Source organism: Chinchilla lanigera, unplaced genomic scaffold, assembly GCF_000276665.1.
Source record: "Chinchilla lanigera isolate Chin_1 unplaced genomic scaffold, ChiLan1.0 scaffold00051, whole genome shotgun sequence".
Lineage (NCBI taxonomy): Eukaryota > Metazoa > Chordata > Mammalia > Rodentia > Chinchillidae > Chinchilla > Chinchilla lanigera.
In genome coordinates, this window is record NW_004955452.1 from 10422617 (window position 1) to 10439102 (window position 16486).

General features: G+C 40.0%; 1 protein-coding gene across 3 annotated transcripts in view; it reads left to right on the plus strand.

The window, feature by feature from the left end:
• The window catches only part of Khdrbs1 (KH domain containing, RNA binding, signal transduction associated 1), a 44636-nt gene that overhangs the window by 8734 nt on the left and 19416 nt on the right, over nucleotides 1–16486 (plus strand). For all 3 annotated transcript variants that reach the window (XR_262674.2, XR_001236051.1, XM_005395038.2), the window contains exons 2-8: nucleotides 3356–3480; nucleotides 5301–5417; nucleotides 7327–7473; nucleotides 10870–11003; nucleotides 12731–12932; nucleotides 13471–13538; nucleotides 14649–14707. Coding sequence is in view for 1 of the 3 variants with exons in the window: in XM_005395038.2 (XP_005395095.1) it covers nucleotides 3356–3480; nucleotides 5301–5417; nucleotides 7327–7473; nucleotides 10870–11003; nucleotides 12731–12932; nucleotides 13471–13538; nucleotides 14649–14707 (852 nt within the window). In the remaining 2 variants the exon portion in view is untranslated. The remainder of the gene's footprint in view (nucleotides 1–3355; nucleotides 3481–5300; nucleotides 5418–7326; nucleotides 7474–10869; nucleotides 11004–12730; nucleotides 12933–13470; nucleotides 13539–14648; nucleotides 14708–16486) is intronic.

Below are 16486 nucleotides of genomic sequence, written 5' to 3' on the forward strand. Positions count from 1 at the left end.
GGTAGCCAAAAGCACATTTCCACAGAGGAATTTTTCATTTGACTTCACTGGCTAGTATAGACTTACTTGGGTTTAAAAATGTATCTTTTCTGTCACTTTAGTTTTGTGATTTTACACAAATTGCATAACTTTTCTAAGCCTAGATTTCATTTCCTGTTAAATGGGGTAATACTGGTTATAAAGACAAAATGAAATAATAAATTCAAAAGTCCTGACACATTTAAGTCACCCGATAGTGTATGGTTGTGTTTGACCAGGAAACAAATGGGTCACATTGCTATGTTGTTTACATCTCAGCTTTTCTTTCTTTGGCTCTTGAGACATCCACAGTCTCCAGAGACCTAGGCAAAGATCACTTAAATGAGCCAGTTTCAGAAATGTTGCCTTGAAAATAAACAAATAAATAAATAAATAAAATAAAAAAGAAACGTTGCCTTGAAAGTAGAAACGTTGCCTTTGTTGTCTGAGGGTAAATCCTTTTTATTAAAAGGAAAAAAAAACAAAAGTGACCAGAAGTTAATACTAGAAATAAGCATGGAGTGGCGGAGGCCAGGATCTACCACCAATGAGACAGTAAAACAGTGTTTAGCAAGACATTTAATCTGTTCCTTATAAGATTGTTTTCTGTTCTGAGTAGTGAGACAAACGTAGGGATGTGATGTGAAGACCATTGTCGTTTACAGTTCTGTTTGCCTTTAGTCCCATCTGTCCCACAGGCTGAGGCAAAAGGCTTATGAGCTCAAAAATTTGAAGTCAACCAGGCAAGCTTGTCTAAAAAAAATTTTTTTTAATTCCATGCTACCGTTCTTACAAAAACATTTAGTTAGAAATGGTTACAGTTGATCAGCAAGCAGTTTTAGATGTCAGAAAGCAAGTCATATGCTCAGTTAGTTTTATTTTGTTTTTTGTCTTTTTGAGACAGGGTCTCACTATGCAGTTCAGGCCAGCCACAAACTCGCAACAGTCTTGCCTCAGTCTCCCGAGTGCTGAGATTACAGGTGTGCACCGCCACTCCCAGCTTTTTTTTTTTTTTTTTTTGTACTGGGAATCAAACTCATGACCTCGCATTGGCTAGGCAGGCGCTGTGCCGCTGAGCTATATCCCCATCCCGCTCAGTTAGTTTATGCTGTAGTGTAGCATCCTGAAATTAGGCTTTTTAATAAATACAAGCCTTTCAGTTTGCAATTCTGAACTCTGAGATCTGTCCAAGTAACTTTCTATGTATATTACAGCTGGACTTAATCTAACAGTTACTTTAAAAACTTTAAAAACTGTTAGATGCTGGGTGTGGTGGCACACACCTGTAATCCCAGCACTGGGCTACAAAGTGAACTCAAGGCCAGCCTGAACTGCATAGTGAGACTCTGTCTCAAAAAGACCAAAAAAACAAAAACAAAAAAACTGTTAAGGATATAGATTTGCAGAATGTGAGGCAGTGTTTTAATACCATAAACCAGTCATCCCTAGCCCAGCTGTGTCAGTCAGCATCCCCTGATAACTAAGTTAGAAATTCAAATTCCTGGGGCTGGGGATTTAGCTCAGCGGCACAGCGCCTGCCTGGCAAGCGCAAGGTCATGAGTTCGGTTCCCGGTACCAGAAAAAAAAAAAAAGAAATTCAAATTCCTAACAAAATCCCAGACTGGGTTTGGGGCTCAGCAATCTGGTTGAACAACCCCCTGCCCCATGTTTCTGATGATTCTGATGTGTGCTGAAGTTTGAGAAATGCTGTCTCAAAATACAGAATATTCAGTTATTTAGAATGTTCCACTGATTTTAGGGAGTATAAATTTCCTTCTATAGCTATTCTCAGTAGACTGTATAACTGTCAGTTGCAGCCATATATTTTGGGCAGTCTAGACCCATTCTGTTAGAATTCCTGTCATACATAACATTCAGCTGTATGTACTTCATTGTCACCCCCATAACTGGGGATTACAGTATATAAACAGTGAAGATGGGGACCATATCTCTTGCTCTGTTGGGCCAGGTGCCTGGCCTTTTGTAAATCTCCCATGGTGTAATTAACCCATATCTCTCCTGTCATCTGCTTATATGTAAGAAGTATTCAGACACTTTCAGTGACTTATGAAGTTCCTTAAGGATGGGAAGTCCTTTTGGATGCAAGGGTGCTGTCTGATGAAACTATCTCAACCTGCAAATTTGAAAGTATTGATGGTGCTGATGGATATATCCATGGCCTTGATAGTGGAGATAGTTTTACAAGTATATACTTATTTCCACACTCCTCACTGTACACACTAAATACATATAGTTTTTACATGTCAGTCATATTTAAGAAGAGTGATTTTAAAAAGTACTTTGGTGCATTCTCTAGTTTAGGACATGGACTGTATTTGAACTAAATGATGATGACTATTAAGCACTTTCTAAGAAATGAGCTTTAATTGGGCATATTTTACTGTCTTTATAGCAATCTGACAAGGTAGCTGGTAAGTCTGTTTTATAAATAAGGAAACCAAAATTAAGAGAATGGCAGAGTGAGGACCAGGTTTTTCTTGTTTATTTGTTTTGTTTTTATATAGCCCAGGCTAGCCTTGAACTCTCAATTCTCTTGCCTCAGCCTGCTGAGTGCTAAGATTACAGGCATGTGCTTGCTACTGCACCCAGCTAGAACCAGATCTTTCAGACTAGGAACTGGTAGCCAAAAGCACATTTCCACAGAGGAATTTTAATGGAAGTGTTCATTTAATTATCTTTCGTTCTTTACCAAGCTGTGACTTTGTACCTGACGAAGATTTTGATGTTTTGTTTGCTTTTGGTTTTTTGTGGTACTAGGGATTGAACCCAGGGGTGTTCTACCACTGAGCTACATTCTGGCCCTTTTCATTTTTTATTTTGAGACAGGGCCTCGATAAGTTGCACTGGCTGGGCTCAAACTAGTAATCCTCTTGTTTCAGTCTCCCAAGTAGCTGGAATGAGCTACTGTGCCTGGCTAAGACTTTGTTATTCTTAAAAAAATTTTTACCTCTTTTTCCTCCATCTTATCCCGTTTTTGTTTTTGGTTTTTGTGTTTTTTTGTTTTGTTTTGTTTTTTCTCGGTACCGGGAACTGAACTCACGACCTTGCGCTTGCCAGGCAGGCACTTTTTTACCCGGTTTGTTTTTTAAAATCCATTTACAGTACCCTTCAGTCAAAAGATACTTGAATGATATAAGAGGTTTCATGTGGATGGCCTAGTCAACCTAACAGCTTTGATGCTTTCAGTCTAAAATTTGCACATTCATCTGAATGATTTGGTCCTGTTACACAGTACTCTCATGTTACTGCTTTAAGCAGTCTTAGCAATTTGCCTTTGTTTAGCAGAGCAGAAATAAATTCTCTTTTTCCTGTTTAGAAATTGAGAAGATTCAGAAAGGTGATTCAAAAAAGGATGATGAAGAGAACTACTTGGATTTATTTTCTCATAAGAACATGAAGCTGAAAGAGCGGGTACTGATACCTGTCAAGCAGTATCCAAAGGTAAGGCAAAAAGCGCCTCTCTTGATTTAACATTGCAGGTAGGAGAGTCACTGGCTATAATCAAGACTTTAGGGATTATAGTACATTTGACCTGAATCATCTGAAGCTTCTTTCCCATGCTTGTACCTACTTCTGACAGTTGAAAGATCCAAACCCATAACAGCAGCATGGCTGTGGTCAGGAAGGAAATACAATTTTTTTATTATCAAAAATAATTCCTTCCCAGTACTCAGGAGGCTGAGGGAGGAGGTTCCTTGCAAGTTCGAGACCAGCCTGAACTGCATAGTAAGATTGTGTCTCAAAAAGATTTTTTAAAAAATTCCTTAGCTGGGCATGGTGATACACACTAGTAACCCCAGCATTCTGGGAGGCTAAGGCAAGAAAATCATGAATTCAAACTCAGCCTGGGGGGCTGGGGATTTAGCTTAGTGGCACAGTGCTTGCCTGGCAAGCGCGATGTTGTGAGTTCGATTCCTGGTACCGGAAAAAAACAAAAAAACAAACAAACAAAAAAAAAACTCAGCCTGGGCCACTTACCAACTTGGTGAGACCTTATCTCAAAATAAAAGTTGGGGGTATAGCTGAGTTCAAAAGGCCTAGATTCAATCCCACATACTACTCTACTGCCCCCCCCCATTATTTTTTATTTATTTATTTTTTATTTAATTTTTTTTTGTCTTTTTGAGACAGGGTCACAATATGCAGCTCAGGCTGGCCTTGAGGTCACTTTGTAGCCTAGGCTGGTCTCAAACTTGGAATGATTCTCCTGCCTAGCTTCCTGAGTGCTGGGATTACGGGCATGCGCCCGGCACCCCCCAATTATTTCTTTCTTATTTATTTCTTAGTCATCTGGGCTAGGTGTAGTGGGACATGCCTGTAATTTCAGTACTCAGAAGGGTGAGGTAGAATGATCGCTGAGTTCGAGGCCAGCCTAGGGTACATAGAGGGTTCGAGGCAGCCTGAATTACATAGCAAGACTCTCTCAAAAAACAAAAAAATGTTTGTTTGGACTACAAGTTCAAAGAAAAAACTAATTCTGAGGAGTTGCTGCCCTTTAAGAGATTGACTTAAAATCTGAAAGAAAGAAAATGTAACACAGGTGGGCGTGGTGGCACATGCCTATAATCCCAGCACTGCTGTGGGAGGTTGCTGAAACAGAAGACTCACCATCAGTTTGAGGCCAGCCTGGGCTACGTAGTGAGTTCAAGGCCAGCCTGAACTACATAGTGAGACCCTGTCTCAAAAAAAAGAACAAGAAAATATAACACAAATCTTTAACTGATTGACGTTAATTTTATTTCTTACTCAAAGCTTATCTTTTCAAGAATTGCTTTCTTGGACCAGGGATATAACTCAGTGGCATTAGTGCCTGCTTGGCAAGCGTGAGATCCTGAGTTCAATTCCCAGTACCGGGAGGGAGGGGGAAAAATTGCTTTCTTTTTCTAGAAAAAGCAGTTGTTTGGTAAACATGCTACTAAAGAGTGCCATGTGTCTGCTCTATTCTGAGATCATCACCTTAAAAATGTTAAAGTGTTTTGTTTATGTTAAAGTATTAAGAATTGTAATGTATTATGGGAAAAGCATCAGACTACATTAGGAAACCCAAATTCAGGTCTAGAAATTGCCACTTTCTTGTTGGATATCCTACAGCTAATCATATAGTACACCCTCTGTATATCCTCTGTCCAGTAAGCTAGGAAGGGTAATACTCTACTATTTTATGTTTTACAGGGTTATTGAAGATCAAATGAGATATATCTATTGAAATATTTTAGAAGCATGTATATTTATAAAATTGATTTTTTTTTTTTCCCTGTCAGTTCAATTTTGTGGGGAAGATTCTTGGACCACAAGGGAATACAATCAAAAGACTGCAGGAAGAGACTGGCGCGAAGATCTCTGTGTTGGGAAAGGGTTCAATGAGAGACAAAGCCAAGGTAAGCTCATGCTAATGAGGCAGAAAAACACCCTAATACCTTCTAGTTGGCCTGGTGTCCAGGACCATTTACTGATTTACAGAGGCTAGCATTTTAGGGCTGGGGATGCAGCTCAGTGTTAGAGCAATTACCTAGCATGTGTGATGCCCCAAGTTCAATTGCCAGTAACATACCACCCTCTCCCCCCAAAAAAGTAGCCTTTTACATGTGTACAAAAGGTGAATCCTTTAAACTTTCATTGGATGCAAGAGATTATAGGCCAAGTTAGTTTACTTTCTTAGGAACCCTAGAAGAACCTAGGTGCGTTCTGGTGGTTCTTTTCTTTTTGACTTTCGGCTATATAGTAATAGAAATAGTAGTAGCATCTTTAGCACTGGTAAACTTACGTGTGAACGGAAGAATGAAGATACTAAAATGTGAACAGCAACATAAATATATGCAAATAGAAATGTTGCAAGTACAGGTGAGTTTAAGATTTAGGTGGTTGTTTTTCTAGACAGCTGGAATGGAAGGCCTGCTAAAAGAATGTACATATTCAAAAGGAACCAGAACTAATCCTGGTAACAAAACCTTCCTAATGGGTTTTACTTTGTTTCCATGCCACAGCTCCATACACTGTGTACTCTGTAAATGCCAAGAAACTTCTTACTACAAGAGAATGGTCTTAGCCTTCTACATCAACTTTTTGGATGAGGTCTACCTGTTACAGTTTAAAAACTTGTTCTTCCACACTTCTTTTTATGTATCCAATTGATAAATGTTGTTTTCTGAGATCCTTTTCTTTTGTCCATTAACATTTCTCATTAAATCCATACAGTTAAGGATTTAATGAGAAATCTGAAGTACATTATTTTTAGCTAATGAGATTTACATGAGCTTTTCTTTTCTCTATCTTCTTTTCTTCTTTGGAACTCCCCAGACCATAAAAGCAGATAAACAACTGGTCGTGATTAATAACTCTACCTTGGATTTAAAAACAAATGCTTATCTGTAAATACGTACATATAGGGGGCTGGGGGCTTAGCTCGGCAGCACAGCGCCTCCCTGGCAAGCATGAGGTCATGAGTTCAATTCCCGGGACCAGAAAAAACAACAACAAAAAAAAGTACATGTATACAGTACATTCATGCCTGCATGCAAATGCTTGACAAATAGCTGTTATCTAACTAGAGATTAGAATTCTTTTCTGTTTTGTGTCTCTTAATAAGAGTTCTAATGAATACCTGATTTAAGAGAAAGTTTACAAAGTACAAGTTTAGCAGGTTGTATGAATTAATTGTTCTCCAGAGCTTATTTTTCTTTTTCTTTAAAATTTATTTTTAGAGGGGTTGTGGTTTGATTTGGGGAGGAGGGTGTTGAGACAGGACCACACTATGTAGTCCAGGCTGGCCTCAAACTCACAGAGTCCTCCTACCTCAGCCTCCCTAGTAATGGGATCACAGGTGTGCACCACCACGTCTGCCTAGGGATTGTAGTTGGAGACAGGGTCTTACTGTATACCCCAGGCTGCCTTCAAACTTGAGATCCTACTGCCACAGCCTCCAGAGTGCTGAGATTACAGGTGTTAACCACCATGGCTCCCGCTTAAACCTGCCCCCCCCCCCCGTGTGTGTGGGGGGGGCGGGGTTACTGAGTATTGAACCCAGGACCTTCATATTAAGCTACATGTTTCATCCAATTTACTTTGAGATAGATTCTCACTAAGTTGTCCAGGTTTGGCTCAAACCTTCAGTTCTCTTGCCTCAGCCTTCTGAGTGCTGGGATTAGAGGTGCATCCCATCATATTAGACTATTTTTTGTTTTTTAATAACAATTGAAGGTTTTCTGTTTTTTTTGCTCTCTTTCATCTAAAAGTAAAGGTATTGTTTTCTCCTTAGTCTGTGTGATATTTCTCTATGTTTTTCCACAGGAAGAAGAGCTTCGCAAAGGTGGAGACCCCAAATATGCCCACTTAAATATGGATCTGCATGTCTTCATTGAGGTCTTTGGACCCCCGTGTGAGGCTTATGCTCTTATGGCTCATGCCATGGAAGAAGTCAAAAAGTTTCTTGTACCAGTAAGGAAATCAATACCCTTTGTCTTCTGGATATGGGAGAAGTAGGATTATATGCTATTGTGAAGGCAGGGGTTGTTAACCAGGGATTCTGCCTGACCCAAATTTGTATACCAAATTCCACATTCATGTTCATTTTCCTGAGGTGGTCCATTGCTCCTACCTAGTTTTCAGCGTACTGTGTCCCAAGGCCACTGTACCCCTCCTTGTCTATGGTTTTCATTGTGCACCAGAATCTGTTGTAAATATCTTGGGGGATCGTAGTGCACCCTTCAAACTTGAAATCCTACTGCCATAGCCTCCAGAGTGCTGGGATTGCAGGTGTTCACCACCATGCCTGCCTTTTAACACCCTCCTCCTCTTTTTGTTTGTGTGTGATACTGAGGATTGAACCCACCATGCCTGCATTCTGATAACCTGGTTAACAAAGATGAATCCTCATTGAGCTCAGTATTTTGGTACTAGTGTGGAACTAGGCACTTGTATTAGGAAAATGGCTAAACCAGGTCCCTGCATTGAAAATTTTACTGTGTGCTTTGTCTAGACTCTTGAGTCTAGACCTAGCAGCAAAAAACTTACAGCATCCAATGTTAATGGATTAAATTCTAACCTGCTGTACTCAGGTTCCTCCCTCGAAGGAATTTATTCTAGTGGAGTTTCATTTGAAAGAAGCATCTGTTAGAGGCTCCCCCTTTGATATTAAAGAACTTGGAGTGCAGCTCCTTTGAGAGTGTATCTGAGGTCCAAGAAAACTTGGAACAGGCCAGGGATGTGTAATCTTACCACATAGTCAGACTACAGGTTGTGTATCCTTTATCTGAAATGCTTGGAACCAGAAGTATCCCAGCATTAGCAATTTATTTATTTAAGGAATTTGCATATAGATGCAATATCTTGGGGGTGGAACCCTAGCCTAAAAAAATTCATTTATTATGTTTTTCACGTATACCTTATACATGACTTGAAGGTAATTTTATATAGTATTTTTAGTATGCCTATATTATGACTACAACCCATGACATAAGGGCAAATGTGCAATTTTCCTTTTACAGCATTTTACTGGCATTCAAAAAGTTTCAGATATTGAAGAATTTCAGATTTTCCCATTAGAGATGCTCAGCCTGGGGTCAGGGTTACAGCTCAGTGGCACAAGCATCTGCCTGGCAAGCACAAGGTCCTGAGTTCGATTCTTGGTACCAAAAAAAGAGATGCTCAGCCTGCACTACTATTGAATGAGTAGAAAATGGGTTTGTTTTTGCCCTTTATCAAAGACTCGTGGTTGTCAAGAGTTAACATAGTACTGTTGACTATTTACTATCAAGGATGGATCTGGGTTATGAGTGGATTTGGAATACTGTTCAAGTAAAATTGAATAAATGTAGTATTTTCATCACTAAAACTAAGAGGAGATAGGTTTCTTAATGCAAAATGAGGGAGTTAGAACTAATTGTTTCAGAGGATGGTGAGAATTGGTAGAGCAAATATTCTTAGGCAAGTCTGTATATATAATGCAAGTGCATACTCTAATACTCTCAGATGTCTCAGCAGCTGCTTTGCTTCCAAGTAACTCACCTTTGTTAGAATGTTCAATATGAATAGCCAATTTAACAAATCCTGGAGAAAAACTCACAGCTGGTTAATTTTTCCTTGAAGGAAATTTTTTTTTCTTTTTGAGGTGTTCTCTTGAAACATCCTGCGCTGCCCAGTCTCCAGGTCTATAAAGAGAATGCCCATTTTCTCTTTAGTATTAGTATTAGTCTCAAGCCTATTTTTCCAACAGGATAGGTTTACAAGGCTTCTATGTAAGTAAATCTTTGAAAAAGGAAATCTGGCTTTCCTCAGTGTTGATGAGCTGGAGGAATCTAAGCGATGAGTTGGCGTTGGTTCTTGATTCTCCAGTGTGAGTCTCAAGCAGCAGTAATGTGTAAGGTAAGAGGAAGAGGACAGCTGAGGAGGGCATCTCTCTAGAGATGAGAATCTTGCATTCTTGAAGTTTTATCTACCTAAGGTAAACTTAAAAATACATGAAGTATTATAATTGAATGGCTCTGAACAGGAAGAGTGTGGAAAAATATGCACATGGGATTTGATTCAGTTCTTCCTTCTTGTGAGAAAAAACACTGAGCTTGTTTTGCATCCACGACCAGAGCCTTCTGTTTGCCCCTTAGGATCATTAACTACCAGGGAGGCTTCGTGGTGCAATAAGGGCTTTGGATTAGGAGTGCTCTCTGCATCTTGGATAAGTTGTCATTTCACTTGAGCCACACAGTCTTTGTTTATCCCAAACATTTGTTAATAGCTGGTTGATCCTAGTTATTATGCTTGAGTCTGAAGTTACAAAAATGCTCCCTGAAGAGCTCGTAATCAGTAAGACAGATAAATAAACTGTTCTAAAATGTTGCGGTAAGTACCTGAGTAGAGAGAGTTACATGGTGCTTTGGGAAAAAGGGAAGTACTGGGTGGCATCAACAGGAACCTTTTAAATGATACTATCACAAGTCGGGCGTGGTGGCGCATACCTGTAATCCCAGCATTCAGGGAGGCTGAGGCAGGAGGATCGCTGCAAATTTGAGGTCAGCGTGGGCTACATAGAGAATCAAGGCCATCCTGGACTACATAGCAAAACCCTGTTTAAAAAAAAAAAAAAAAAAAAGATGCAAAAAGTTTGGTGATGTGGCTCAATGCAAAGTCTGTCAGTTTAATTTCCAGTACCAAAGAGGAAAAAAGACAGTATTTTAGGTAAGGGTTGTATGGGCAGGTTAGAGTCCCCTTGAATAGGGGTAAAAAAAAAAAAAAAAAAAAAAATTCAGTGTGGCCTATTGTTTCAAAACCAGGATTTTGGTGACAGGCTGTTCTAAATTCAGTCTTGAGACTGCCATGTTCATAGGCTGATGGATTTGTACTTCCTGAATCTTGCTTTCTTGACTAAAATGGGAAGGTCTGCCTAGGATCATTTTGAAGATTAAACTGAAAAATGTGTATAAATCTTATATAGTACCTAATTCATAGAACTCAGTTAATGGTAGCAGCTCTTCTTACTCCAGGAAAAGGAAACTATTTACAGAAAGTGGGTGCGTGAAAGTATGCTGGGCTCTGAACTACAGGTTGTTCAGCATGGCTTGAAAGGAGGTTTTGTATGGAGAGAAGATGGAAGTGATCTGGAGAGCTGGGGAGGGACCACACCCTGAAGCACTCCATCAGAATAATGATGGGTTTACCATCAACACTTTCCTCAAAGGAGTGACAGTTAGGGTGTCATTCAGCTTCAGAGAGTGAATGACCTGAGACTTCATCTGGGCTTTTATAGCTCGTTCTTAGTAGCCAACACTCATGTGAGCCAAATGATTTCCCTGTAGACAGAGTAGATGTTGCATAATACTTCTTGTCTTTCATTCCCAGGATATGATGGATGATATCTGCCAGGAACAATTTCTAGAGCTGTCATACTTGAATGGAGTACCTGAGCCCTCTCGTGGACGTGGGGTGCCAGTAAGAGGCCGGGGAGCTGCACCTCCCCCTCCACCTGTTCCCAGGTAAAGATAAAGTAGACAGCTAAAAATAGGATGTAAGTTTAACTGCTAGAACCATCTCTCTATTAGTGGTGCTCTTGTAGCCTAGGAGTGGTCTCAAGATTTGTGTGTTATATCAAGAATGAAATTATATTAAATGCTAGTGAGGATGCAGGGAAAAAGGAACCCTTCTATACTGCTGGTGGAGTATAAATTAGTACAACCATTATGGAAATCAATATGGGAGTTCCTCAACAAACTACCACTTGATCCTGCTGTACCACTCATTGGTGTATATACCAGAAGGAACTACATTCAGCATACCACAGGGATACCTGCAAGCCCACGTTTATCGTGGCATAATATACAGTGTCCAAGGTATGGACCTAGCCTAAGTACTTGTCAACAAATGAATAGATAAAGAAAATGTGGCATATACACATAATGGAATATTATTTAGCCATTAAAAAAAACCTGATATTTTGTGATTTACAGAAAAATGGAGGGATGTGGAAGTCATCACATTGAGTAGAATAAGCCAGATTCAGACAAATACTTCGTGTTCTTCCTAAATATGGAATGTAAAATACATGACAACAAAGTAGGAGAGCTGGGGATGTAGCGTAGTGCCAACAGCACTTTCCTGGCGTGCATGAGGTCCTTGGGTCAATCCCCATTATTGCAAAAAAGGAAAAAAATCCTAAACACACACAAATAAAATTCCAAAAATGACAGCTGACCAAATCAAAATTTCAGCCAGGCATAGGGGCACGTGCTTGTAATTCCAGTGCTGAGGTAGGAGCATTGCCACAAATTTAAGGCCAGGCTGGGCTAGGTAGTAAGCTAAAGGTCAGCCTGAATTCTACAAGGTGAGTCCCTGTCTCAAAAGACAAACAAACCAAGAAAGAAGAAAGTGAAGGGAGACTATTATTAGACAAGTGAAAGGGAAGAAGGGGCAAGAGGGGGGCACGTAAAGGCAGGTTGTGATCAAAATATGTTACACATATTGAACCCCTCTCCCCAAAAAAAGCAGAAACTGGGGAGAAGAGGGGTGATTATGTTATGGGCATGTACAAATCTGCCAAAATGAAACCCAGTAATCTATATAACTACCATGCACTACTAATAAAAATATATAGTGGTAAATGCTGAGCACTGAAAAAAAAACCACAATGGAATTCTAGCTGGGCGGCTGGCACCATCTGTAACGTCAGCTTCCCAGGAGGCCAAGGCAGGGGGAGTGTGAGTTTGAGGCCAACCCAGGCAACTCAGTGAGAGACCTTATCTCAAAATAAAAAAATTGTAAAAAGGGCTGAGGATATGTGGTTCAGTAGCAGAACACTTGACTAAAAAGCACAAGGCCCTAGGTTTAATCCCAAGTACGTGGGTGGTGGTGGGATATATTCTAGATCTCACAAACTTTGATCATAGTCAGGCACTACAGTCTTGCTGAAACTTTTGGTTTTTTAAATTTCAAACAGTCCTAACCTTTTTAAGCAGTCTGACTTCAGAATTTTACTTTTTGTGATTGATGTTTATGGAATGTGTAGACTGTCCAAATCTGACTAAGGTGTACTGATCCACTATGGGACCTGGGCAGTCTCCCAGCACAGGTCTGTTGCCCACCTTCACGTTCCAGTATTAATCTGATCAAGGCATTGTAAAATGTTTAGCTCCAGAATTTGCAAACAATTGTAAACATAAAAGTGGCCTATTAAAAGTTTCATTTAAAATAAATTTTCTTTTTTTAGGGGCCGTGGCGTTGGACCACCTCGGGGGGCTTTGGTGCGTGGAACCCCAGTGAGAGGCGCCATCACTAGAGGTGCCACTGTGACTAGAGGAGTGCCACCCCCACCTACAGTGAGGGGTGCTCCAGCACCAAGAGCACGGACAGCAGGCATCCAGAGAATACCTTTGCCTCCACCCCCTGCACCAGAAACATACGAAGAATATGTAAGAATATTTTGAACAGTGTACCATTTTCCAATACCTGGAAGGTTTCCCAAGGAAGTTAAATGACAGGGTTTTGACCCTTTATGTAGGCGAGGGACTACCTCTTAAATTTAGAATCTGCCTTATATAGTGAATGTTGAACTCTCAGATTTTTCTATTTTAGACATGGCTTACTACTTACATATAGATAACTGGAAAGTAAGCTGTGCTTTAATGTATGTTTTACTAAGGGATCTTCTACTACTACTGATAATACCAAAGCTCAGTTTTATACTTCTCCAGTCACATTTGTTCTATGGCATATCATATTTGTTTGAGCTTTACCTGTGTGTTTGCTTAGTAACCTTTTCTCTCTTGACTGTTCCATAGTGAGTATTAATATTTTGGAGGAAAATTCTATGTCCTGTTAATCCAGAGAGCTGTTAATAATCTAGAAGGCTGTTATACCCAGGAGTCTGGTGTGGGATATAATTGCTTTCTCTACTGTCTACAATTCTGATCTTGTATTTCTTTTTTTTCTTTTTTTTTTTTTTTTCAGGGATATGATGATACATATGCAGAACAGAGTTATGAAGGCTACGAAGGCTATTACAGCCAGAGCCAAGGGTGAGTGAGGCAGCACAAGTGTGTTTGGTGTCCTGGGGATGGATGGATGGATGAAATTGGAGGAACTCAGATTTAGGCAGCACTAACTAAGGAGCAGTATGACTTATATTTTGAAGGTACCTCTTCTGCTTTTGACATCTGTGAGGCACACACTTGGATCTGGAAGTTTGGATAACTGAATTTGAATTTAGAATCTAGTTTTGAATTTAGTAGATGAAAAATCCCCAAGCTATGACTGCATGGCAACAAATATACCTTTAAATAATTTTGATTTATTATTAAGAAATAGGCTGGGCATGGTGGCACACCCCTGTAATCCCAGCACTCAGGAGGCTGAGGCAGGAAGATCATCACAAGTTCAAGGCCAGCCTGGAGTACATAGCAAGACTGTCTCAAAAATAAATAAAAAGGGGCTGGGGATTTAGCTCAGCGGCAAAAGCGCCTGCCTGGCAAGCGCAAGGTCGTGAGTTCGGTTCCCGGTACCGGAGAAAAACCAAAAAATAAAAATAAAAAATAAAAACCATAACTTCATTAAAATTGCCTAAAATTTTTAGAGGAAGCTAATATCCCACTGCAATAACTTGGGTTATTTTTTCTATTTTTCTTAAAAAAAATTTTTTTTGTTTGTATGTATGTGTATCATACCTGTGATTGAAAAAGTCTCAGAATTTTATAATGGGCACAAAATAGCTCTTTTCCTATTTGTTTATTCTCTTCTAGTTAAGTCAGTGAATATTTGTTACACTGATTAAGGGGTCATTTTAGGATTCTACTTTTTCACTTTAAATTATGTGTTATCTATTTTTCCTTGCTATGGTTAAACGTTTTTTGTCAGTATGTGGTGCATACATGTTTTAGAAATATTTTGGGGCGTCTACGGCCATACCACCCTGAACGCGCCCGATCTCGTCTGATCTCGGAAGCTAAGCAGGGTCGGGCCTGGTTAGTACTTGGATGGGAGAAATATTTTGGGGCTTTAGGGATGGGACAAAATGAACATTTTCTTGTATTTTACACACAATAAAATGAGTGTGGAAGTATTTGAGAAAAGGCTGGAACTAAAACTTTGTTACTGTATAGCTTTTTAAAATTCTTGTCTTTGGTTTTCAGGGACTCAGAATATTATGACTATGGACATGGGGAGGTTCAAGATTCTTATGAAGCTTATGGTATGTCTTTATTTATGTGACAGAATGTACACATATGTGCCTGGGAGAATGCTGGTGACTAGATTCATGGAAGTCAGTTATATACTCAAGGAAGAACCTTTAGAAAATGGTGGTGTTGACAGATGTGATGTTCAGAGTCTGTTGAATTCTATGATGTGTGATAGAAAGAGGGCCTGTAAAGTGAGGTGGGAGTAGACTACTGATACTCATGGAAGGCTGAGTACATATCTTAAACTAGGGGCTCAGATCCAGCTTGGCTGGGCTGGAGCAGCAGACTTTTTAGCAGATAGTGATTATTTTTACTTTAGACAGGGAACACTAGATCTTCATTATTTTTCTGGGCTAATATTTAGGTATATTGATAAATAAGAACTCAATCATCTCCAGCTCTACTTTTCTGGGCCACCTTGTTTTTTAAGATAATTTTGGCTCCCACCAAAAAGAATCTCAGTGTAGAGGAGATGGCAGCTGAAACGAACTTAGTAACAAGCAGCACATCAGAGCAGTTGTATTAATCAGCCTCTGGTACACAATACCCACACTTAAGGAAAAGAAGTTTCTGGCAAGTATGAGGTCCTGAGTTCAATTCCCAGTACCCTACCACCATCACCGCCACCGCCTGCAAAAAAGGAGAGGTTTAATTTGGCTCTTGGTTTCAGGGGCTTCAGTCCATGGTTGGCTGGCTACAAGGCAGAAACATCATGACAGAAGAGTATTTTAGAGCAAAGATGATTCGTTTTTGGTGTCTGGGAAGTAGAGCAAGGGAATAGTGCCACAGTAGAAGAAGGGGTCAGAGACCATACATAGTATTGCAGAGGTCACACTTCTGTGACCCACCCAGACACATTCAGAATCTTAATCTAGTCCTGTTAACAAAGTAGTAAATGGTCATGATAGGTTAGGATTGTAAGAATAGTGATGGTGAAATCAGATAGGAAGCTGCAGGACTGAACCAAGTAATACTGGTACCATGCTCCTTACTAGTTTTTAGATAGCTCAGTCCTTGCTCCCAAGAGAGAGAGAGAGGCTGGAGGAGCAGCAGAACTGAACTGTTTTCTCTGAGATTTGGTTGAAAACACATTGCTCAAATGTGTCCTCGAGCCAAGTGTGGCTCCATGTTAATGGGGCCCAGCGGGAGTGCCATATGGCAGTGGATAGAGAGAGCAGCCTTTTAAATGTGAAGCCTTTTTCTCTTACCTATGGGACTTCCAGGGAATCCTTGGCAAGGGGCTTAGCAACCTGAGTGTTTATCTGAAGACACCAGTTGATACTCTCCTTACCCTTAGCTAAAAAGAAGAACCTCTTAGGCCTCCCACAGACAAGCAAGCTAAGCCTTAGTATGGCATAAAATAGCCAATCAGGTGCTTGTGGGGGGTGATAGGTGGGGGTTAAACCAGTTTTAAGTAAATAGTACTAAACAGTTGCCATGAGTAACACTGTATTGCTGTGCACACATGCCAGTATTTAGAAGAGCAATATGATTGGACCTGGGTATTTCCTCCATCTGTGAGGCAGTACAATGGGACCTCTGTATGTGTTTGACTAAACTGCATTTCTGTTTTGCTGGAGAGAAGACCAAACTATAAAAGGCAGGCTGTTCCTTTTGCTTTTGGTGTGATGTTGCCATGGTTAATTTCTCATATCTGCCTTTATAAACAGAATTAGAAAAGTAAATTGTCTTCTGGGTATCTAGAAATCTCTTGGAAAGTAATGGGCATAGATAATTATATTAGGGGTATAAATAGGATTCTAGGTGACTTTAGATCCATATAGGAGTTT